At 31.6% G+C, this 26,574-nt stretch overlaps 2 protein-coding genes across 3 annotated transcripts in view; one reads left to right on the forward strand and one right to left on the reverse strand.

The window, feature by feature from the left end:
• Tbce (Tubulin-binding cofactor E) overlaps window positions 1–26,574 on the reverse strand; it is a 109,374-nt gene that overhangs the window by 50,194 nt on the left and 32,606 nt on the right. The window lies entirely within an intron of this gene.
• The window catches only part of Gk1 (Glycerol kinase 1), a 50,711-nt gene that overhangs the window by 9,120 nt on the left and 15,017 nt on the right, over window positions 1–26,574 (forward strand). The window contains exons 2-3 of the mRNA XM_075355248.1: window positions 13,088–13,191; window positions 14,601–14,859. Coding sequence (XP_075211363.1) covers window positions 13,117–13,191; window positions 14,601–14,859 — 334 coding nt within the window. The 5' untranslated portion in view covers window positions 13,088–13,116. The remainder of the gene's footprint in view (window positions 1–13,087; window positions 13,192–14,600; window positions 14,860–26,574) is intronic.

The raw sequence follows: 26,574 nt of genomic DNA on the forward strand, positions 1-26,574 counted from the left end.
TAATTTATCGATACTAATATAAAAATAAAAATTAATCGATACGTAATTTTAAATACATAAATAAAAATCGATGTTAATTTTAATACTAATTAAATAAAAAATAATGTATTTTAAAATACTATCTCGTTTTACGTACTTAAAAATACCTAATATGTAAAAAAAAAAAAAAAAATGTAAATTCTGATATATTTTTTATGGCAAAATATGCATTCAAATTTGCTCTAATCAAATTTTTGTTAGTTCAAACACGAGTTGAGATCGTTAAAACGTGATTTTATGTCAACAGAATATTTAGTATGCCTCAAGATAATATTAAAAAGTATTAAAAAAAAAATATTGCAGTAACAACACAATATTTAATATAGTTCAAGTAAAAAACATTAAAACTCGTATAAAATTATGAGAACATCTAAATGCGACTAACAACTACAACAGGTCTAGCATTACAGAATTATAATGGGGAAATAAACAGTATATAATCAGCAGATGAAATAGTCGGTATCAACTTTCATTTAGACTGTTATACAAACTACCTATTGTTCATAAGATATTAAAATTAAATAAACATGATTTACATGTAAATGTATGCAACATTTTTTTTTATTCGATGTAAAAAAGTAACGAAATCAATATTAATACTTGTAATAATTCAAAATAAAACCGGTATTACAATAGATAATAAAATTTTCATTCAAACAAACCCACCCTGTTCCCCATATATATATATGAATGCATGGATATAAATAATAATAATAAATAAATAATAATAATAATCATATGAATATATGAATGTATATATATATATATATGAATGCATGGGGTTATATACAGGATGTCCTTTAAAGGTGAGGCCAAACTCTAGCAAGTGATTCTACTTAATATACCGAAGAACATAAATCCGAAAACGCATATTTTTCTGTTTGTCCGCCATTTTGTTTTTTTAAGAAAATATATTTTTCAAGAACGGTTGGAAAACTACCATTTTTTAATAGTAAAAAAGTAACGAAACTTTCGTTGACAAATTTCAAAATTGCGGTCGTTTTTAATTTTTAAATCTTAAAAATCTCAGGAAGTATTAGATTTATAATTGTGTTGTATTATAAAAATTATGAAGCATTTTTTTGTGAACAAAACTACACCTTAGTCGTAAATATCCGACGACAAACAACAGAGTTATTGCAAAAAGTAAACGTAAACCGATATGGCGGCCATCTTGTTTTTTTATTATCGTCGTTTCAGAATAAAATTGCTGCTAATTTTAGATATTTAAATCAGAAAATTAGATTTAGTTACAAGTGAGTCACGATAAAAAAAACCAAGATGGCCGCAATATCGGTTTACGCCTACTTTTTGCAATAACTCTGTTGTTTGTCGTCGGATATTTACGACTAAGGTGTTGTTTTGTTCACAAAAAAAATACTTCACAATTTTTATAAAGCAACACAACTTAAAAAATCTAGTAATTCCTAAGATATTTAAGATTAAAAATTGAAACGACCGCCATTTTGAAATTTGTCAACAAGTTTCGTTATTTTTTCCTATTAAAAAATTTTAGTTTAAAATAAAATACAAAATTTTATTGCGTTATCTTCAACCGTTCTTGAAAAATACTTTTTTCTTAAACAAACAAAATGGCAGACAGATACAAAAATATGTGTTTTTGGACGTATATTCACTGGACATTTTTTCTTCAGTATGTTACGTAGAATCACTTCCTAGAGTTTGGCCTCACCTTTCAAGGACACCTGTATATATTTTTTTCAAACGTACAGACCAGTGAAGGGTGAATGTTCGTTTATTCAAAACCTTAAATCTCCGATAGTTCTTTACCGATTACTTTGAAATTTTGACAACGTTGTGTTGGAATACGCGTGTGTTTTTATATACCTACGATGTCACACCTAACCCACCGGGTTGGTCTAGTGGTGAACGCGTCTTTCCAAATCAGTTGATTTGGAAGTCGAGAGTTCCAGCGTTCACGTCCTAGTAAAGTCAGTTATTTTTACACGGATTTGAATGCTAGATCGTGGATGCCGGTGTTCTTTGGTTGTTGGGTTTCAATTAACCACACATATCAAGAATGCTCGAACTGAGACTGTACAAGACTACACTTCACTTACACTCATACATATCCTCTGTAATATTATCTGAACGGTAATTACCGGAGGCTACAGGAAAAAGAAAGAAAGATGTCACACCTGTGATAGGTAAAAACATGCTTTCTTTAAAAAAAACACCGCTATCTGTTGGATATAAAAGCAACAAACGCTATACTAAATATTTTACGATTTCATTTCAATGTTTCCGATATAAACTAAAAAACTACTGGACCGATTTACGCGCGGGGGAAAAGGGGGAAAGGGAAAAATCGAAAAGGTAAAAAGGGAAGGAGAAAATAAAAAAATAAAAATGGGGGAAAAGGGGAAAGGGAAATGGAGATCGGGGAAGGGGAAACGATGAAAGAGGTTGGGGAAATTGAAATTTGGGGAGAGGGAAAGGGAATATAGTAAAATTAAAATGGGAAAAGGATAGGTTAAATTTTGTGAAGTTTCGTAATGTTCTTTTTTTTTTTACTGTTTTATCAAACTTTCAACTGGGTTCATTTAATATATATATATATATTAAATGTTTATACAGGTGATTCAAAGAAACGGGAAATTTTGAAAGTTGTGTTGGTAACCGTGGGCGATTGGTACCACTTATCAAGTGGTACCAATCGCCCACTTACCATGGTACCAATCGGTACCACTTATCAAGTGGTACCAGCCTCTCTAACCTAACCTGCCATTTAGTTGTCATGGATCCTTGGAGTGGTGCGCAATGTGCATTTGCTAACAAAGCGTTTTACAAAAACAATGACAGTGTGGAGGGAGCGCGTAGAGAATTTCGCCGTCATTTTAATCTGGGACGGCACGACCGTGTTCCATCAGCACATGCAATTAAAACATGGATATCTAATTTTGAGGAAACCGGTTCGGCAATGAAAAAGAAACCTCCAGGCCGTGAGTGAACCGTCCGTACACAACAGAATGTTCAAGCTTTACAAGATGCTGTCACACGAAGTCCTAATCGGTCAATCCGTCGTCTCTCGGCATCTTTACAATCGCATAGTGTTCGAAGAATGTTAGTGAAGAACTTGCAATTCCATCCGTACAAGTTGCAGATCGTCCAGGAACTGAAACCGAACGATGCAGTTGTGCGAGCACAATTCTGTAATGTAATGCTTCAGAAGATAAATGATAACGAAGAGTTTGTTCACGAACTGTGGATGTCAGACGGAGCGCATTTCCACATCAGTGGATTTGTTAACAAGCAAAATTTCAGATACTGGGCACAAGAAAATCCTACGCAGCTACACCAGCGTCCGTTGCACAGCCAGAAAGTGACCGTGTAGTGTGCTATGTCATCTTACGGTGTTATAGGCCTTTATTTTTTTTAGGATGACAACGGTCTTGCGATTACAGTGACGTCGGCTCGTTACGTAGCCGTGATTGAAACCTTTGTTGTGGAACAACAAAATAGATTTCCACAGATTCTTAACACAGCCTGGTTTCAACAAGACGGAACAACGTCACATACTGCACGAATATCGATGGCAGCTGTACGCCGATTGTTTGGACAACGTGTCATTTCACGAAATGGTGACATTAGATGGCCTCCCAGATCGCCTGATCTCTCAGCTTGCGATTACATTTTGTGGGGGTCACCTTAAAAGCAAAGTGTTCCACGGTAGACCTGCTACAACGGAAGAACTGAAGGCAAAGATCCGAGAAGCAATTGCGGAAATTCCAGTTGAGATGTTACGTCAAACCGTGAACAATTTAACGAAGAGACTTCGTGAGTGTTTACGTAGAAGAGGAGATCACCTGCAAGATGTCATCTTTAATAAACTAAAATGTATGTATCCTAAAATGGCAACATTTGTACAATTACATGAAATAAAATTCATTTTCTAAAAAAAATTTTTCATTAAGGTTATTTAATTTTTTAAATTTCCCGTTTCTTTGAATCACCTGTATATATACATATATTACTCAAATCTAGCAATAGCGAAGCATTGCCGGGTTTGCTAGTATTTACATAAATTTATATTTATTATCTCACACGAGATATATTTATATCATAAATATACCTAATGTTAATAGCTCTGTGGGAAAATCTTCTACAGCATAGGGTAAATATCGATGACACGTAAAATAATGTTAAGTTTCACATTTGTCAAATTTACTTATGTATATACCTAGCAGTTTTTATTAATTTCTAATAATACTTTATGCTGAATGATTTTATAAATTTCAACACAATTAGATATGGAAGAATATATTTTACACTTTTTAAAGTTAGGGGAACTCAAGAGGTACTGAAATAGGGTAGGGTGGGAACTGCAATACTTTTAACAGACATCATTAGTTGAAAAACGTTTTAAACCATACCGATTAAGATAAAAACTATTGGTACATCGGGGCTTATTGTTAATAATAATAATATTTAATGAAGATATTCTATTATATTATCTTCTTTAAACGAAACATAATTTTTTTGAAAAAGTCGAGTCACTCATAAACTGTAGTTCATGAAAAAAGTCTACAAAAACTCTGTTACAAAACAAAGAGAAAAATTTACTACAAAAACTAGAAAACAATTTTTTAATGTAAATAAATTGGTTATAAAAACAAATATCTTTGTAATAAAATCTTTGTTATAAATATATCTTTGTAATAAAACGTTTATAAAAGAAAAATGGATGTAAATATCAAATAAAAATTAATTTAGTATTTTGTAATGACAGCTATTCAAATAAACTTTTATTATCAAGGTACTCATTTTATTTCTTTTACTTACACAAAACCACTTAATAGTACTATACTACACAGTAGCATTATTTTCTGTTATAACTTAAAATCTTACACAGATAAATATATTAAGAAATAAATGAGAGTGCCAAATCGTGTAAATAATTACAGCAATAATTAAAATTTCAAGGTTACATATGTTTTGCACTCAACTAATATCATTATATTACAAAATTAATAAAAATAAACAATGTAATAGATGAAAATATAAGTAATATTTATCCAACTTTTATATAACACTGATAAAACATAATTTTTGTTTCCTAACATGCGATACGTGATTTTAATCTGTTTTTTTTTATGCTGAAAAGGAATATCAACTCAGAATCTTTCTTACACTCACCATTTTTGAAAAATTTGTATTTTTAATAAAAGGATTTAAGTTAGCTATTTAATAATAAAGGAAGTTAGCTCATTTTTTATCGTTTAACTTTGTTAACATAATTTGTAAACTATAAATAAACAATACTAGACAAAGAATTAAATCATATCGTAGTCACACATGATTTAGTGTGAACCAAAGGATCATGTAACCGATTGTTACTTTTGCTTAACAAGTGTGTGGAATTTCTAAAAAAATTAAACGTACTGTAAAATATCTTTCATTGCAATGTGCAATCAGGCCCGTACCTCACAGTGAAATTATTCCAGTTCCTGAGCCACCTGTAAATGTATGTTTCGAAAGCAGCGATGAATAATGAGACGGTACTGAAGAAGACAACAATGATTTTGATTTTGAATTATCTTCCAATAAGCCGCATCTTATACAAGGTGAACTAAATGACTCGGTTAGGGATTTAAATTTATCAATAAATTCAAGCTGAACTATTAGGATCAAGACTGAAAGGTTGGAATTTACTTTTAAAAAAATACAAAAATTTCGGGCTATCGAAGCCGACAAGAAGAACTTTCTCAGTACTTTACTGATGAAAATAATTTGTTTTAGTGCACAAATATTGATTATACAGCTTATGTCGCACTTGGGACAAGTTCATAAACCTGAGGACTGGCGCCTTTTCATAGACTCGTCTAAGTATAGTTTACAGGTGGATGTACTACAGAACGGTAACAAATATCCTTCGATACCAATCGCTTATGGTATTAATTTGAAAGACATAAGATGTGATGAAAGACGTTCTTGCAAAAATACATTATAAAACCATAACTGGAACATATGTAGTGAATTGAAAGTTATTGCTATTTTGTTAGGCTATACTAAGTACATGTGTTTTCTTTGCGAATGAGACAGCCGAGCTAGGGATAAACATTAGTTACCAAAGAGTGGAAGAAACGAGACAACAACTCCAAATGGGAAAAATATTATTCAGGAGCCCTTAGTTGAAACCAAAAAAATATTTTTACCCCCTCGCCATATCTAGCTAGGACTAATGAAAAATTTTGTAAAAGCAATGAAGAAGGACAGTCCCGGATTTTTGTACATAAGGCAGAAATTTCCGAATGTAAGTGAAGGAAAAATTAAAGAAGGAATCAAATTGGTCCTCAAATAAGAAAGTCGGTCAAAGCTGATGTATCTAACTCGATGTTAAATAATGTAGAAAATGCAGCTTGGGCTTCATTTAAAGAGGTTTGCAAAACTTTTCTCGGCAAACAAAAATCTGACAATCACCACGATAATGTTAATCAACTTCTTACTTCATACAGAGCTATGGGATGTAATATGTCTTTGAAAATAAATTTCCTCCACTCACATGTGAATTTTTTAAATCCAGATGTGTTTTATAATTTATAAACAAATTTTTTATAAATTATAATTAAAAATTATAATATTAAAATTAAACAAACTTTCAAGTTCATCCCAACCTCGTAAGGGAAGACACCTGCCTTGTGACGCTTTCGGTCGCCACACCACCCCTCCCGATACTAAAACCCTTAAATAAGACAAATTCCTGTGTTCAAATTCAATGCGATATCAATTCTCTATAATTTAAAAACTAAAAAAAAAAATTATACTTAAAATTGTTAAATAATAATACGCGTTGTAGATAAAAATTTTAAGAAGTAGTTCAAACGATTAGTTTTTTACACGTTTTGCTGATAGTATTAATTTTACACAATATCTAAAACATGTTAACTACCGGACTAAATATGAAATTATTGTACGCGTACTTTTAGTTTAATTTTTCAAAAGTAAAATCCTTAACCTGTTTTCCTTTTGAGAAAGATTAAAGCGGCTAATTTAGACAGGTTTCCAAAGGTGCAGGAGCAGGATTTATAACAGAAAATCTTGGCAGGATTGAATACGTATATTAAACCCAGAGTAACTAGGAAAACGAACAATTTTATAATTTTCTCTTAAAAATGGACTAATGATTAAACTAGTCTAGTATACATAATGTAGTATCTGATAACTAATCGTTTTATTGGCTATAATTAAGATCGCTTGAATACACTGTAATGTTCAGGATATCACGACGCATTTTAACTCATATGTATCACCGAAGTTTGTTAGAACTTCGCCGGTCAATGAACTACGTTTACAATTCTAAACATGACCTAACCTAAAAGTGAAATTAAAATGGGGGAAAAAATTAAAAAAATAAACATAAAAACATTATATTTCCGTTCAATTAGATTTGTCATTAAGAATACTTTCAAAAAATACCTCGAATTTTGTTAGAGAACGTTTTTTTCTTCCGTTTCATATACCGCAAGACTCGTATATGTCTCTTTTTTCTCAAAAAGGTGGGTTTACGAATCGTGCCGCTAGGTAGCAGTACTTGATAGTACTCGGTAGCATACATAAACTTGATAATTTACTTGAAATAATAAAATTTAAAAGAAAATATACTACAGCTTGTTAACAGTAAATGCTCTTATATAAACGAAAGTAATAAGTAAAATAACATAACATAACACAGAGTAATAAATAAAAAAAAAAATAAAAGAATAATTTTTAAAAAAACGCTAAATATAAAAAAAAATTACAATGAAATTGTAAACCGAACAGATAGGTAAGCAGATATCATTTTTTCCGCTCAAAAAAACAAAAATTTCTGTAATGTAATAAACAGTTTTTAACAAAACGATATTGATATCAAAATCTGTTATTTAGAATTTTGTTTAAAAAAAAAATACACGTTAATTAAATGTAATAGACAATAGATATACAATAACAGATAATAATCAATGTTTGAGCGTTCCACATAACAAGCAAAAAATAGAAAAATTTGTTACTAACCTCTTACCGGCCCGATTTCATTTACTCGTATATGTAATAATATTATATTTAGAGGAATAATACAATTCATATGATTATTCGTTGTTTAATAAATGAAATCGGGCAGGTAAGAGTTTTATAACAATTTTTATATTTTTTGCTTATTATATGGAACTTTAAAACATTGTTTATTAACTGTTATTGTATATCTATTGTCTATTACATACGAGGTGTGTGAGAAAAGTAATGAGATTGTTAACACTGCGATCGATCTGGCAACGCTGTGTCTACCGGTCTGTGCTAGACCGGTACTCTAGACCTGTGCTAGACCTGTGCTAGTCTGTGCTTCATCCCTTCCACATGCTCAGTAGAGTTTCAACTCCGTTCAGACAACACATTATTTTAGACAGCGCCATCAATGAAGTTGTATTTTTGTTGTGTGTTACGAAAATGGAGCATCGGAATTTAGAGCAACGTTGTGCAATCAAGTTTTTTTGTTAAATTTGGGGAATCCGCGAGTGTGACCTTTAAAAAGTTGAAAAAGGCCTATGGGAAACAATGCTTATCAAGAGCACAAATTTTCCGCTGGCAAAAATCATTTTTGGAAGGCCGAGAACACGTTGAAGATCAACCTCGCTCAAGGAGACCTCGAACTTGAAAATCTGACGAAAACGTTGAGCGTGTGAGGGTTCTTGTGAGATCAGACCGTCGTTTAACAATAAGGATGATGAGTGAACAGTTAAATTTAAACACTTTCACCGTACATCAAATCTTGATAGATTTGGACATGCGAAATCGGTGCTGAAAAACCACACAACGGAACAGAAGGGCAATCGAAGAAACGTGTGCGTTGATCTTGAAAGGAATGACAACGACCAAGAATTCTTCAATCGTGTGTTCACAGGTGATGAATCCTGGATATTTGAGTACAATCCTGAAACAAAGCATCAAAGCGAAGAGTGGCACACTCCGGCATCTCCTCGACCGAAAAAATCTCGAATGAGCAAATCAAAGATCAAAACCATGCTGATTTGATTTTTTAATAGTAGAGGTATCGTGCATAAAGAATTTGTTCCTCCAGGCCAAATTGTCAACAAAGAGTTATACAAAGGTGTCCTTGAAAGACTCACGAAAAGAGTGATTCGCGTGAGACCAGACACTGCAGACAAGTGGATGCTTCATCATGACAATGCCCCGTGTGTGTCACACGGCCATTTCCATCAGGGAATTTTTGACCTCAAAACGCATTCCTACGTTTCCTCAACCCCCCTATTTTCCTTTTCCCGAAATTGAAACATGTCTTAAAAAGAAGTCATTTTGGAACTCTGGAGAACATTCAAAAGACTGTGACCGACCAGTTAAAAGCCCTACCAGTTGTAGCCTTCTAGCGCTGCTACCATGAGTGGGAACAACGACTCCTCCGGTGTGTAGCTGCCCAAGGGAACTACTTTAAAGGGGATAATATTGTTATTTGAAAAAATAAAAACTTTAATAAGTAAAAAGTCAGTCTCATTACTTTACTCACACACCTCGTATATTTAACATGTATGTTTTTTAAACAAAATTCTAAATTAATAGCATATTTTTGGTAATAGAAACGTTGTGTCTTACGTTTTTTTAATATCAGCATCATTTTGTTAAAAACTGTTTTATTTATATTACAGAAATTTTTATTTTTTGAGCGGGTGAAATGATATCTCTCTTTTTTCTGTTTAGCCTCCGGAACCACCGTCAGATATTACTTCGTAGGATGAATGAGGATGACATATTAGTGTAAATAAAGTGTATTCTTGTACATTCTCAGGTACCATTTCTGAGATGTGTGGTTAATTGAAACCCAACCACCAACGAACACCAGTATTCAAATCCGTATAAAAGTAACTACTTTTACTAGGATCTTAATCTTATAACTCTCGATTTTAACATCAGCTGATTTGGGAAGACGCGTTCACCACTAGACTAATCCGGTGGGTTGAGAAATGATATCTGTGAGACTCTTACAGTACGGTTTACAATTTCATTGTAATTTTTTTATTTGGATGAAACTATTACTATAAGGCACTATATTATAGTATATTTCTTTTTTAAATGACAAGCAGAATCAACCCACTGCTTCTCCAGGTCTCAAATCTTATTTTTTTATCATAAAAGTACCCTTACTCAAACCTCATAAAGACATTTTTTATAAAAGTAGTTTATAAAAACTATTCAAATTCACCCGTACTGTGAATCGCAATAAAAAACCCTGCAAGAAGAAGGATGGTACATCTGTTTGAAATTTTCAAAATAATTTAAATCGTACACAATGGTTCTTTTCGCTTTAATTTTCGTCGCTTATAATATTCGTAAATCGAATAATGGAAACGAATTAAATTTAAATATTAAATGGATCTTAGCGATTATTATTTTCAAACGTAATTTTAATTTCCGTATAATCTTGATTAGAAAATATTTCGTTCGCGGAAGCCGTGTTATTTTATAGAACGTGATTTAATCGGCGACTCAAAACAGAAGTACACGAAAAATAATGCTGTAAAATATTTTCTGTTTAAGCTTTACTATTCATATTTATTAATGGAGTCACGAACATCTAAAACCGTCCTCAAAATTAAATAAAAACATGTGAAAAAATCACTCAGCTCATCAGATCAGCCCAGCGGCTCTTGAATTTTAGGCGAATATCGGTAAACTATACACACATTTATTCTATAGATTAGGAAATTTATTGAAAGATAAAAAAAATAAATAATTAAAGACAGACCAGTTTCAGCATGTAAAAAAGTAGGTAACACAGGTTCCTACTTTAATCTAGGACTTAGGTTCAGCGGTTAGCAGAAGCGGACATCCACCATTGAAACCGGTTTGAGACGATAAGAGTAAACAAATTCGTTAAATAGTAATAGATTATACAGATCGTGTCAATGTCGTAAAAATTATAAGATAAAAAACAACGTTTAAAATCCATATTAATTACTCAAATACAAACACGTGAAGTAAGGTAAATAGTACATTAAATATAAAAAAAAAAACTACTACAAAATAATTCACAATTCAGAAGGTATTACTGAAAATTATTTTGAGCATATATTTATATACGCTAAACGAGATGCATAAATCAAGTTTTTTTCTTTTTAGGAGTGCATACAAATTATCGACGGAATATTGTTTACGTAAAAGAAAATCAGTTAATTGTATTTCAAACAAATTAGTGGGAAGATTTTTTTTTAACAGTTTGGCATCTTATTAACATATGGCAACCGAAGTGTAGGCCATATCTCGTAAGCCGACGTAATGTGTTGAGTTATACGAAAACAGCTCCGTCGTCTGGTTTGCTAGAAGTGGGTGGATATTGTTATTTTTTAAAGAAAGGTGGCGATTATTCTTTTTAGCAGAGTAGAATATTATTTTTTAGTATTAATTTATTTTTTCTTTATCCAGTTTCTGTTAATTTTTTTCAACTTCAAAGTGCAGTTTACTTTAAGGGCTAATTAGTTAACGGCTAATTAATTTGTAATATAAAGATTGTATTTAAGCTTTGCTATTTTTTCAAAAGTCTGTCATAACAGAGCAGTGTTTAACTCTCTTGTGACAGAAAGGCAGTAAACCCACAGCCAACTCGAACGCCGAGAACCTGCGGAATAACGGTTAGCTATTTTTTCCGCGTGATCCTGCGTTTCTGTTTATTTAGATTTTTAACACAACCCAACGTTCATGCGGTGCGTTCTATCAATAGACACCGAATTGATAAATTTTTTTTAATCTGTCAATTTTCACGACGTACGCTACTAATTTTACCGATCGGTACGCTTTACGACAATAAATATCGATTAGTGTTATACTCTTTCTTTATTCGTTTTTTATCGATCGTTCGAGAATTACCACCAAAATTATCTAAATCTATTACCTTGCACGTTTCGAATAAAACGTTATCGCGACCGAAGGACTCTTCATGCGTTAATGAAGACAGGAACTAACCGAAATATTACGGAGATAAAGTAGACCTTAAATAGATAACAGACCGCATAAGGAAGTATAATTATTTATCAAGGAGGAAGTCGTATTTATATTTACGTCATTCTGTAGATAATTTACATCTAATATTAACTAATGTAAAAATTACATCGGCTGATGTATTCTTTGACGGTAATTACAGTCAAAATAGTCAATAATGTAAAACGGTCACATCTTATCTGCAAGGTTTCAAGATAGCGCTTTATATTCAGTATTCTTAGTACGTCTACTGTTCGTTAAGGTATTATTATTATTATTATGCTGGGCTTTTTTTATAACCGTTGGGAAACAACAAATGGCAGTCGACGAACTGCGAGCGTTAAAATTTAACAGGAAAATGTCAGGCCTCAATGTTCAATACGGATAGGAAATCTACATCATTCTGAAACGAAGTGGATAAATTAGACGTAAATCTAAAGATCTTTCTTTATAATAATATAACGTTCTATTACCGCATGTTTATCTCTGATAAATGTATCTCATATAATAGCAATAAATTATTATACGCGTTTAAAAACACTGCTTTAACTCTAAAATATTATTCATATTATTTAAAACTGTTAGAGAGAGAGAGAGAGAGAGTCGGTTACCAAAGCGGTTTAAAAGACAAAAAAATCACGCTATTTTCGATAATAAAACAAATAAAATAATAAATAAATAGAACATAAAAGAATGGAGAACAGTATCGAATCAAATGACAAACGAAAAATAAATAAATAAAAAATTATGAAACTACTGCAGTAATACCTTTCGGTATTTATTGCCGAGTAAGGTAGAGATTAATCGTCATCATGCGGCAGGATGAAGACCATTAACATCTACCTCTACCTTTCATCAAAAACAAATCCTCTGTCTTTTACAAGTCTGTAGGGTTCAAATTCCGGTCATGTTTGGTATTTTCACTAAACTACAAAATTCATCTTTCATAAACAACTGTAAAGGTGCAGTATTAACAAAAATTCTAAAAAGCAATAAAACGTTTATAAATAAACAAAAATATATTACGAAGTGGTAGCTAAAAAATAATATTCCTTTTTTGTTTCAGAACTCAAATAAGAACGATTCTGTGCCGACATGCCCATTACAAAGGGAAGTTTTGGACCGCTAGTAGGGGCGATCGATGAGGGTACAAGCAGTACTAGATTTATAGTAAGATTTTCTTAATTAGTAACACGTAAATTTACACGTGACGTATTTAATATACAACTGATCGTTATACTTACTTATAAATTGTATTTATACTTATTTTATGTACAGTTCCGCAAGATTACTTTATAAACGTTATTTTTAATAAGTAATACAAACCACAATGATCCTTATATCTAAGCAAGTAGAAATAAAATAATAATGGCGTTTGATATAAACTTAAAAAAAAAAATTATGCCACATATTAAGTACTCCAGGGAATGAAAAAACTTTAATGGAAAGGAAAAATTACGTTTTTATAAAAAAAATAAATAAAAGCTTTTTTTTTACTTGGATAACAATTTTATGAATTCTATATTTTTTTTTTTGCTTTTAATAATAAACTATGAGTCAACGAAATATTCAACTTTATCAAGGATTATCAGAAAATTCATATCTTTATTCAAGATTTTAATAATATTTTTAGTTTTTTACTTTTTAGCCTAGTTATAGATTCTTATTATTTTCATATGATTAGCTTAATCCCTGTTACGAGAAAGTTGTCAAAGTATTATACAACTGAATCTGACAAACATTTTGTTTGACAAGTGCTAAGTGCTGCTTTTTGGATTAGAAATCAAAACGCTAAACATGTTATTCATGCACATTGACTTTATATATAAATATGCTAAAAAAAGGCAACGTTTGTGTTTCATTACACATGATATTATTAAATTCTTTTGCCAACTGCAACTAAATAACGTTAATAAATTTAGCGTACTAACAAACAAAAAATTTTACAAAGGAAAGCTTAAAATTCCCAAACATTTTTAGCTGTTTCTTGAGTTGCGATTTTTTAACACAGCTCTAACTAACCCTAATGTTTTCCTTTTTTATCCCCAAAACACAAATATAATTTTAGAGAAATCGTTCGTGCGCTGCGCACAGCCGCCCGGCGCACCACCATTGGTACGCTCTGCGCCAATAGCAGCTAAAATAAAAATGTGAGCACATATAACAAACAAAGAAATCCACGCAACGTCCTTTTTTATGGATATATATATATATATATATATATATATATATATCCAAATAATATATATAATTCATATATACGAATAATATATTTATAATTCAAATAATATATAATTCAAAATATAACATTTTGAATTAAAGCTTATTTCTTATTAAAAAAAAGAAAAGTTAAATTTCATTTTTATGATCATGTTTCTTTGCATTGAAAATATAATTAATATTTGAATATATCTAAAAATTACTTTATTGTTTAATAAAAGGTAGCCGTGCTACGTTTTACCGTAACTTAACAGTCCACACTCTGTATTGTATAAAATAACACGCGCCTGCGCATACTAGGTGATATTTTAGTAAAAGTAAATTTAAACCTTCATTTGATATCTCAACACTTATTTCAGGTATTTTCAGCACAAACAGCACGAATAATAGCATCGCATCAAATAGAATTAAGAAGTCAATGTCCCAAGGAGGGATGGGTCGAACAAGATCCAAAAGAAATATTATCGGCCGTCGTAGAAACTATCGAAAAAGCGACTGAAACCCTTAAATCAAGAGATATAAAGCAGGCTGATATCGCTGCGATCGGAATAACAAACCAAAGAGAAACTACTGTGTTATGGGATTCCGCAACGGGAGAACCGTTATATAATGCGATAGGTAAGAAATAAAATATTACTTTCTACACCAGGAACCAGATTTACACCGGTTTCTATTAATATCAAAATATTTTAACTCGAGTTAGGAATTAATGTATTTGCGATTTTAACTTTTGCTTTAAAGTTAATTTTCATTTAACGAATTATATTTGAACGAAATTATACTTGGCAGAAGACCAGTTGGCAGACCGAGAACTAGTGAATAGTACGTGACGGTAATGAGAAAAATTAACCGAACATGGTGATGGTGTTTAAAATACATTTTTTTAAGCCCATATTTTCGTGATCATTTTGTATGAAATAATGAATATAACAACGCAGTATAAATAAGATTTCTATGAATCAGTACACTTGAAAAAAAATTATACTAAATAAAGAACAATAAACGAGAAACAATTAAAACTATAAATAAAAAAAAAACTATTTCATTAAAGAAATAATAAAAGCATAATAACAAAACCTCCCTTACAAAACTGAATTAAAATAACATATAAAAAAAAATCTGATCATAATTATAATAAGGTAAAGTAGATTTAGTTACGTTTTACAGTTAAAAAAGCACCCAAACATCCACATTTTGTTAAATCAAGAGAAAAAAGCAAACGATAAATTAGATTTAAGCCGAACTTGTAATACAAAGTGTATAAAAATAAATATTTATAAAAAGGAGGCATAGACATACACAAAACACATTAACTGTTTTTTCATTGTCGTTGCCCTTTTGCAATTAAAATCACTCCTACTATTACTACTACTATCTATTTATTACAGAAAAACATATTGAAGACATATCAAAACCCACCTTAACGATTTTTGTTTCTTATACTTTATTTACGTATTTAACGATATGCGTTATATTAAAACAATGAATAACACTTAACAGTGCACCATTAGTTTTCAATAATTTCAACCGCTTGTCGAGTCGGTGGGTTCCAATCATTACATAGGGAATGAAAGTGTGACCGTATTTTAAATATACTATAGCGTCTATTAAGGATCATATAACCTGGCAGGTGCCTAACGTATTTATTTTTCGTTCAGACTATCTAAGGATCACGTTTGCGTAATTTCATTCATCCACATTTGTTGTTGTTCTTCCGTCTATTTTCTTTCGGGTTTAGATCGTTTTTCCTTTTCTGGAAATCTTCTTTGACGGATTAACTTTCTAAATTCGTCTCTTATCTTCTATTTTATCTTTTGTGATTCCTAAACTTCAGAGATCTTTTTCAATTTCTGTTAACCGTTTACGTTTGGTTATTCTTTTATCAAAATATTTGAATATTCGTTCAGTCGACCGATTATTATCTTCTATTCTATAGATATATGACCAAAAAAACCTTGGCCTTCTTTTCTTTATTGTTTGTTCTAGAATTTCGTAAATTTCACGGTACTTCTAAATCTGTATTTTTGATCTTCTGTAATCGTCGGGCTGTATATTTTCCTTACGATTTCCTTTTCTAACCTAAATATTACTTTACTAGAGAAGATCTGTAAACATTCGGATCCATGTAAGGCTCGGGGTAGAATTACCGTTTTAAAATATCCGATTTTAAAATTTTTATATAAATAATATTACTTCCTAGTTCAAAGTAAAGGAAGTATTGTGATCGCGAAAAATTTCGGTTTTCAGATTTCAATGGAAATATCCATTTTAACCACCCTTGAATCCATTTTGACTAGTTTCGGCGTGACGTCTGTAGGTATGAATCTCGCGTAACTCAAAAACGATTAGCCGTAGGATATTGAAATTTTGGATTTAGGACTGTTGTAACATCTAATTGTGCACCTCCCCTGATTGCTATGAACTGGACCAAAAGTGTTAAAAAAAAGCCCAAAACCCCCCAAAATTGGATTTTGGTTTCTTAACTGCAGTTAGCCCTTATTGAGAGCTTTTCAACCTATATCATAAGTGATACTTATTTTCATTGGTTCCAGAGTTATAGCCAAAAAAACTTTAATTAATGAAATATTTGGATCTTACATGGGGAAGGCACATCGGTTTCGAATCCGACTTCATTTCCTTGAGAATTAGAGAACCGTTCGGTTTTTTCAAACGAGATCTGTAAACCGATCATAGTTGCGCATATTTCTACTTCTAAACTTTGTTTCTGGCTTCTTCTTTGTGTTTTGCTAATATTACCGAATCGTCTGCAAACGCAAGAACATTTATATTGAAGTACTATTTTTAACTCTTATTTTAATATTTCAATCTATTTCTAATTCCTTTAGTTTTATTCTCCATTCTCTTACATTTTCTAAGGTACAGTTAAATAACAAAGGGGATATTCCATCTCGTTGCCTGACTCGCGTCTTGATTTCAAACGGTTCAGACATATTTCCATATATTTAATTTTAGAATACATTTTCAGTTAATGTTTCCTTTATGATATTTGCATTTTTTAAAATAATACTAGTAGTTTGCTGTATTAAAAAAAATAACAAAAAGAAATAGCAGAAAAAAATTAATTACACTAAAATAATCAGTATTTCTGCATAAAATTTATAATACAGTACTTGTGTGTTGATTTTCTTTTTACTAGCACAAAAGTAGAAAAAAAGATCAAGATTTTCAAGAGATCTTTGGAAAAGTAATATTCAGACAGCTATAAAAAATATAAACGGTGATAAAAAATAGATGTTTTAAAACATCGTTCATGTAAGATTTTTCTGCATGCCAATTCGGTTAATCAATATTAAAAACCTCCGTGACTTTTTTTTTGCAAAAACAAGTCAGATTCTGAGGTCTGATGGATGTTTTGCAATAAATCTGGTGTCACTGTATTTGTCAGTACAATATGAATTTGACTATAAAAATTTGAAATAAAAATACAATGGAGACACGTGATTTAGATTTGAAAATGTTTTATTAATTAAAAAGTGCGTGCGAAACGGCATTTCTGTTCAAAATATACAGGTTCAACTATTGTCAGGATGGTTCATATGTTCCAAAGCTTTAAGAAAAGAGTCCACATCATTACAGTATACTAAGTTTTCTTACCGAGAGAAGAAATGTTGAAATTCTGACTGTCTGTCATGGAAAGCACTTATTTTAGTGTTTGGTTGTAAAAGATGCCATCCTTTCAGTCTTGAAGCTAGATGATTTTTTGATAAATTTAGATCACAAACCGGATCAATTAATTCTGATCGACTAACTAAATGGGGTTCAGTATATCTATTTTCTAAAAAGTTTGGATCTCTTTCTACATCGTCTGATAAGTTACTACAAGATTCAACATTTTCATCTTCATCTAAACTGCATGTATCTGGTGGTACTGGAATTGGAAGCTCTTGGCTATGTGGCACTGGCCGCAAGGCAGAAGGAACATCTGGGTATTTTAACAGTACGTCTAATTTTAGCTATTATCCCAGATATCTTTATTACATAAAAGTAACAGTCTGTGATGAGACCATTAAGCCATCCAGTTAACAATGTTATACAGGAAGCACAGCAAATATGAGAAGCCAAAAATTTGTCGTGATCACCTAATTTAAATCCAAAATATAGTTCATATGACTTTTTTATCAGTGGAATTATATTTCTTTTTTGAAAATTCAACGTTACTTCATCACAGATGTAACAGAAATTGTTTGAATTATTAATGCAACTGCGAGGCATTGTTAATACATTACAATAACTAATATTGTTTAAAAAGAAACACTTTATAAACACACGAATTTAATAAACACAATGACAGGCCGGCCTCCGTAGCACGAGTGGTAGCGTCTCGGCCTTTCATCCTGGGGTCCCGGGTTCGAATCCCGGTCAGACATGGCATTTTCACACACGCTACAAATCGTTCTTCTCATCCTCTGTACTGAAGCAATACCTAACGGTGGTCCCGAACGTTAAACAAAAAAAAAATTATAAAAATATATATATATATATACAGGGTCATTCACGGGAACCGGATGTTTTTGAAGTGGCTGGTGTCTGACGTTTCCTTTGTTCATAGCATTTACATTTTAGACCTTGAGATGGAGCCGTGGACGCTAGACCAACGCCTGTACGCGTATAACAGTTTTGTGCGAAATTACGAATCCGTAACTGCTGTTCAGTGAGATTTCCGCCGTCAGTTTAATATGCAAGTGTCCCTTCTCGTAACACAATATTGCGATGGGTAAACAGCCTTCGAACAAGCGGTTCAATATTGAAGAAAAAACCACCGGGTCCCCGACAAACTGCTAGCACTCCGGAGAACATCGAACGAGTAAGGGAAGCCATTGTCAGAAGCCCACGCCGCTCTATTCAGAGGCATTCAGCAGCGCTTCAAATGAGCACAAGTACGGTAAGACGAATTTTGCATACAGACTTGCATTTCCATCCTTACAAGATAGCCGTCGTGCAGCAGTTAAACGAGTAAGATTTCACGCAGCGATTACAATTTTGTCGACAAATGCTTGACTATATTGGCTTGACTGTATTGGGCAGAAAGAAACCCACATCAGCTTCACGAGAGACCACTTCATAGCCCAAAGGTAAGGTTCATAGACTGACTGTCTGGTGTGCAATAGGAAAGGTCGGTGTTATTGGGCCATATTTTTTTTGAAGAAAATGACACTGCCGTAACTGTAACAGCTGATCGTTACATTGCGATGTTGAATACGTTTTTCATCCCTGAGTTACGAAACCGGGGAATCGATTTTCAAAATGTGTTATTCCAGCAGGATGGAGCTACAGCGCACACAGCGAGGGCAACGATGGCTGTTATCCGTAACTTATTTCCGGGACGGATCGTTTCCAGATTCGGCGACATTCCTTGGCCCCCTCGGTCCCCCGACTTGAGTAGTTGTGATTTTTTTCTGTAAGGGTTTCTGAAATCGCGTGTATACGGCAATAAAACGCGTACATTGGAGGACCTAAAGATCGCAATTCGTCATCACGTCACCCAGATTGATGTAGACATGCTGCAAAGAATTGAGGCCAGTTATCGTGAAAGGCTACAACAATATATTGCCCAAAATGTACATCACTTGCCGGACATAATTTTTCGTTCATGAGTAAGTAACAAATGCTTTGATTTAACAAGCGTTTCAGTAGCAATAAAACTTTTTTAAAGTAAATATTCAATTTTTTATGATTATTTTAAAAACTTCCGGTTCCCGTGAATGATCCTGTATATGACAGAAATAACTAATGAGTGGATGATATGTTTATAGTAAGATGAAAATAGGACGAATGAGTCACATTCTTGATCATTTTAATTATTGTGTTAATAATAAACATGACGTGTAACAAATCAATGTGACAACAATTAAGGGACTATAAATAAATAAAGTAATTTAGTTAATAAATAATATAATCAAATACGTTCACAAAATGCTGTAGTTATGGAGTTCATGCATGACACATTACATGAAAATAATAAGAATGATAGTTACAAAACAACTACGCCCGATAGAAGAATTCTGACTTCGTATTTGAAATCGGTATGAAAAATACTACAAGAATCAGTTATTCACTCGCATTTAACAAGTTAGCCGTATCTTCTATGATCTTGTCCGCATGTTCGAAAAGTTTTTTCAATATTCAACGACGTCTCGTTATCAAATTCTTCATTAATTAATCGTTCTACATCGACTAACTTAAATGTAATATTTTTTCGCCATAATTTTGTTTAACCTGAACCCAGATTGGTTTAATGCCGTTATATTGACGGCGACGGTGGTAGTCTTATAACAGTGTGCCCTTTTACACTGACATCTCGTACAACTTTTTGTACTTTTAAATGAACACAGACAGACGTTATGCGTCGATTCACTGATAAGTCTCATTATTGTTTTTCTCACAGATGTTGTACAATATCTGTTTTCTATCATTTCCTTGTAGAAATTTTGTATTTTTTTTTAACTTTCCACTACAAGTAGATCTAAAAATTGTTCATTATTCGCTAAAACAACGCTAATCATAAAAATTTTGCGCGTTTTTTGTTTTACTTTCAAATTCATTCGGGCTCTTTAACGAATCATGATCGTCCTAATCATTTTTTCTTTTTCCTGTTTAGCCTCCGGTAACTACCGTTTAGATAATACTTCAGAGGATGATATGTATGAGTGTAAATGAAGTGTAGTCTTGTACATTCTCAGTTCGACCATTCCTGAGATGTGTGGTTAATTGAAACCCAACCACCAAAGAACACCGGTATCCACGATCTAGTATTCAAATCTATGTAAAAATATCTGGCTTTACTAGGACTCGAACGCTGTAACTCTCGACTTCCAAATCAGCTGATTTGGGAAGACGCGTTAACCACTAGACCAACCCGGTGGGTTGCTGCAGCACCCTACTCTCAGACAATCTTACATACCACCATCAAAGCCTGTTGTCAAATCCATTTGAGATGCCGTCCTAAAATAATTTTTTTACCTTTTAGTGCGTTTAATTTAAGACTGGTGTTTTAAAAATTTTTTTACGTATTTTTTTTATTATGCGACTGTTTTTTTTCATAAAATAAAGAACTATAACCAAAAATTAGGCACCGGAATATACCCATTACTAGCGGAAAATCTCGATTCGTTAGTATCAATTTATAGAGTGAAATTTATAATGTAACTTTCGTTATATCAATTTTCATCATTCAAAAAAAAAATTTTTTACAATAAAGTAATCAATTTCCCATTCCCATTCCGAGATGCCGCCCGCCAGAGCAACCCGCTCGGAGTACAGGAATATGGCGTATGACTTTTATCAAATGTAATATTCATTTTGCTGAAGAGAGCACTGTATATATGGTGTGATTTAAAATTTTTAATGTTCATTATTTTTTAATATTTAATATATTTGAATATTCATTTATTTATTTAATAAACTGTGCCGCACTATCTAACAATTTGTATAATGTATTAATGATGTACTCGGCAAATCAGCACAATTCACTAAACCTTAAAATTTATCAAACTTCATAAAACAATCAAAAATTTAAAAGAAAAAAAATAGATGTAACTAAATCAAAATGAGCTTAAAAAAACCATTCATTTCTATTAAAACATAAACACATAAAGTTATAAGAGCACTGCCAGCAAAGCAAAAAGCCGGTCGATAGCAAAGAGACTACAATTCAGCCTAGTACAAAAAAGAAGTTCCACTACAAATAAAATAACGTAAAAGTAAACAATATTAAAATAAATCTTAAAATAAAATCGAATAAGTTAATTATAAAAACAGTATGACGATACCGCTAACACAACATTAAAAAAAAATACATAGAAAAAAGGGGATCGCAAGCACATAACAAGAATGTGCCTAATGAAAAATGCGATTTCTTAACACAACCTTAGAAAAGTAAAGAGAAAACATTGTTATGCTTTATCCACTCCATAATTTGTTTAGTCAAATATCTAGTAATATCAACAGTAATAAACTTTACAGTGATGAATTAATTAAATTGTTACTAATGCAAAAAAATTGTCTTATGCACACGATTAGATCAGTGCAGGAAATTCACATATCGCTAGTTAATACATAAATATCAGTTGAAACGGATATCGCGGTTTTTGTAAAAATTAATTTGATATATATTACATGTTTTTCAATTATTATTTATCCTATGTTGTTGATATTACCGATTCATATAAATTAATGAACGTACTGCTACCGCCGTTTTAAATTCAAGCTTTGACGGTTAATGTTTTAGTTATTAAAGATACGATCTCCGTTATGCTTATGTTATATTCTTTGGACGATTAATAAATACTTGCGAACAGAATACCTAAACTTATCCCGATATTAAAAATGTTTTGCTTAAATTTGGTCATCGGTTCAACTTCTAACTCTTTTTATACGTAAAGTGTTTCGGTTTTCATTCGTTTGAATACTTCTTATATCTCCTGATAATATTTGTCAAAAGTTTTCACGATCCAAATTATATTTCTTTACAACTATGAATTACAAATAAAAATCATATCGCGTTACACAAACTTTTTCTACAAAAATCCTGTTATATTAATGGTTTTGTACTAAAAATCATAGAGACAAAATTTACACTTATCGAATGTATAAAAAAAAGAAAAAAGTGTTAAAAGAAAATGAGGCATGAAAAACAAATAAATTATACATAAACAGAATCCCATTAAAAAAAAAGGATTTTCAAACTAAAACTACGTTAAAGAAGAAATCTAAACGGTATCTTCATTACAAATACACGTGATTTTTTTATTTATAATCGGATTTGGCCAGGCTTGAAGTATGAATTAATGACAATTCAAAAAAATTTTATATATCAGATCAGCAGAAAAATTTCTGTTTAAATTAGGGAAACATTTAAAAACTTTAATACAATAAATTTCTGTATTTAGAAAATCTGCAATTTAAAATACCCCCCACCACCCCGCCCCCCGAATAGATAAGAAAATAAAAATACAATGAATATTTCAATAAGATTTTACCAACGACTGAAAATAAAAAAACAACTGTACTTGATTAATTTAAAAAAAAAACAAACAGTTTCAATAAAACAGAAACAGTAAAAATTGTGTCAATATATAAAAAATAGTAATATTATGGTATTTTAACTTGTTACAATTAATATTAGATATTAATATATAATGGATATGTTACGTAATATAATATTGTGTTTTTATCTTTTACGGAATATAAAATAAATCGTAACAATGTCAATGCGATATCCAATTATGTAAATTAATACTATATGCGTGGTTAAGTGCAGAAAGTGCAACGGAATATCAGCCGACATTCAAATACTAATCAATAAAAATAGAAACAGAAACATAAAAAAAATTCTAAAAACCGAATGCATTTTAACGATTTTAATTTACCATATTACGAGGAAAAGTTTATACTGTAAAAAGTGAACAACAAATTTATCAAAATAAAATTAATCTGCAAAAATGCTATCACCTTAGTATTGTAACTGCTAAGCCCTAACTGCTAATGTAATTTGGCTTTTAGAAAGAAGTGTATTGATTTTTCGCAAACAGAAAAACAAGTGAAGTTTAAAAACTTCTAAACTGACGGCTGACTCATGATATTTTTACAAGTATGTATGGGTTGCAAGCGTCCATTATAGCTGTTCATGTGTTATATATTAAGTATTGTTATTTTCTTTTATTATTAATAATAATATAAAAAAGATTTTATTGATATTACTGCTTGAATTCAGTATAGATATTAATTTTTTTTCCTACAGAATTATCATTAAATTATACCTACTATTCTGTTTTGTTATCACTTATCTCATTATCCTTCAAGTATTTATTTACAAAAGTAGTTAAGACTGTAAACAAGAACAACTCCGCAAGTATGAGAAAAGCAAAAGTAGGAATAAGGTAAAAAATATATAATAGCAAAGGTAGAAATATAATTAGCAATGTTACGAAATAATTTGATGAACATAAAAAAAAAATAGGTAGGTATTAAATCTCCTTCAAGCTCAAATTGATAGTTCAGATTTCCTCCGCACGTGATGTTTAGTTAATTTAGCTGTAGATCAGTGTCGATCGTAGTGCTGCACCGACAGCGTCCAGAAGTAATGTTTCGTCATGAAGTGCGCCGTTTGTATGCCAAGAACTTTAAAAATAATGAATTCTTTATATAAGAAATTCATTTAAAAAAATTCAAATCAATTTCTTATAAAATCTGAAGATAAGGTTTAATAAAGTGATTTTTTGTACCACGACCGTCAAACAAAGAGGTAAAAATATTTTTCTAACTACTCACCACCTTGTTCTTACTAAAAAAAAATCCCTCAATAACTGGCTCTCAAGCTCTTAAACACTTCCACCATAATATTGCTGCTGAAAAAAAACCGATTTTCGAACGGAAAATGAAAAACTAGCAGATTCTGAAGGCTTATAATACTGAAACATTTTCCAACGATAGCACTAAAGATTTCTAACGTATGATCGCTTAAAAAATGTGTTGCGTATTGTGTACTACCGATGGGTAGAAAATGTTATTAGCTTAATTAACACTGGTATATTAATGATTTACTTTGTTGTGCGCTAGACATATTTAATTACTTATATAAGTTTGTCGGTTAGAACTAGGAATATAATTGATGCTAAGAAATAATAATATAAGTAACAATGAAAATTATTTTTAAATTTTATAAGTAAAACCTGTTTTATTTTCTATTCTTATAAAATTATCCATAATTATATTTTAATAAATAATTGAATTAGATTTACGCATCGTAAGACGGTCACCGTTTTATTTATATTTATTGTACTCCTGACAAAACGATAGTAATGAACAATTTATTACTTGACGATCTAACAACTCGGCAAAAAAATCTCAGTACAGCGTAAAAATCAATTAAGCCTTAGCAGTGAGTCTCAATTCTAAAAAATAATTTAATGAAATACACTAATAATACGATACCGGAGTAAATACGATTTCATTTTCAGTATTAACCCGACGTTTATTATAACAGTAATAATAAATTGAAATACTAAACGATTTCAAATAATTATTTCTAAATATCCACAATCTTCAAAAAAATTTATGAAAGCTTAAGAAACAAATACTCTTGACGGAAGAGATATTGTTTGTGCGTTTACATTCTACAGGCTATATTATAGTGTACCGAATCACTGTATGACGATCATTTTATAAGTATGAGTAATTATAAACAAGATGTGCAACATGCAATTTCGGTTAAAACAATCATTCACGAATAATTTTTAAATAAATTCACTGAATTTTACAGACAGGTTGTAAAAAACCCCTCTACATTACAAGCAAAATATCCAACACCTTTAGTTACACTGAAATCTATAATTATTAGTAACAACATATTGCTTCCATCGGTGCTCAGTATACTAAATAAATGTAATCCGTGTTACTAGTACGTAAAATCTTCTATGAAGATTTTATTCTAAATCTTATTTTATTTTAAATCTTCTATGAGATTTGTTCTCTCAGTTAAAATAATATTAATCTTTTTTTCTGTCATTTATGTACGAGGGTTACTATTTATATTTCTGGCCTACTAATGAAAAAACAAATATTTACGATCGAAATTGGTTTTATTGTTTTTCAAAATATTCTCCATGAAGATCAATACACTTTTACACGCGTGTGAACCAATTTTCGAAGCGCTTTTTCCATTCCGATTGAGGTAACTCCAAAACATGCGTTTTGAATGCAACAACCGCTTCTTCGGGTGTCGAAAATCGTTGGCCAGGTAATTTGTTTTGATGTGCGGGAATAAAAAAAAATGTCATCGGGTGCCAAATCAGGGCTGTACGGCGGATAACCCATCAATTCGATGTTTTGGCCGGTCAAAAATTCCTTTATTTGAGCCGATGTGTGAGAGCTCGCATTGTCATGACGAAGAATGATTCGCCTCTTCTTCGACTTTTTCCGAATTTCTCCGAAGACTTCTGGCAAACAAATGGTCGTGTACCGTTCAGAATTGACCGTCCTACGTTGCTCTAACGCCACTGTCGCCACACATGACCGGTAATGCCGAAGAAACAGGCAACCTTTTGCTTCGATGTGCTTCTTCCGCGAACAACTTTTGTTGGATCCGGCTCGTCTTAGAAGACCCCCGGTACAGTCGATTGCTGTTTTTTTTCGGGCTCGTATGCGTAGATCCATGATTCGTCACCTGTGTAGATGTTATACACAACCTTTGATGGACCTTGAACGTATTTTTCCAATATTTCCTTGCACCGATCGACACGAGCCTTCTTTTGAGGGTTTGTCAGATTATGCGGAGTCCAACGCGAACAACGGCCAAATGATCGTGGAATATCT

The sequence above is a fragment of the Lycorma delicatula genome, chromosome 2, assembly GCF_047948215.1.
Source record: "Lycorma delicatula isolate Av1 chromosome 2, ASM4794821v1, whole genome shotgun sequence".
Classification (NCBI taxonomy): domain Eukaryota; kingdom Metazoa; phylum Arthropoda; class Insecta; order Hemiptera; family Fulgoridae; genus Lycorma; species Lycorma delicatula.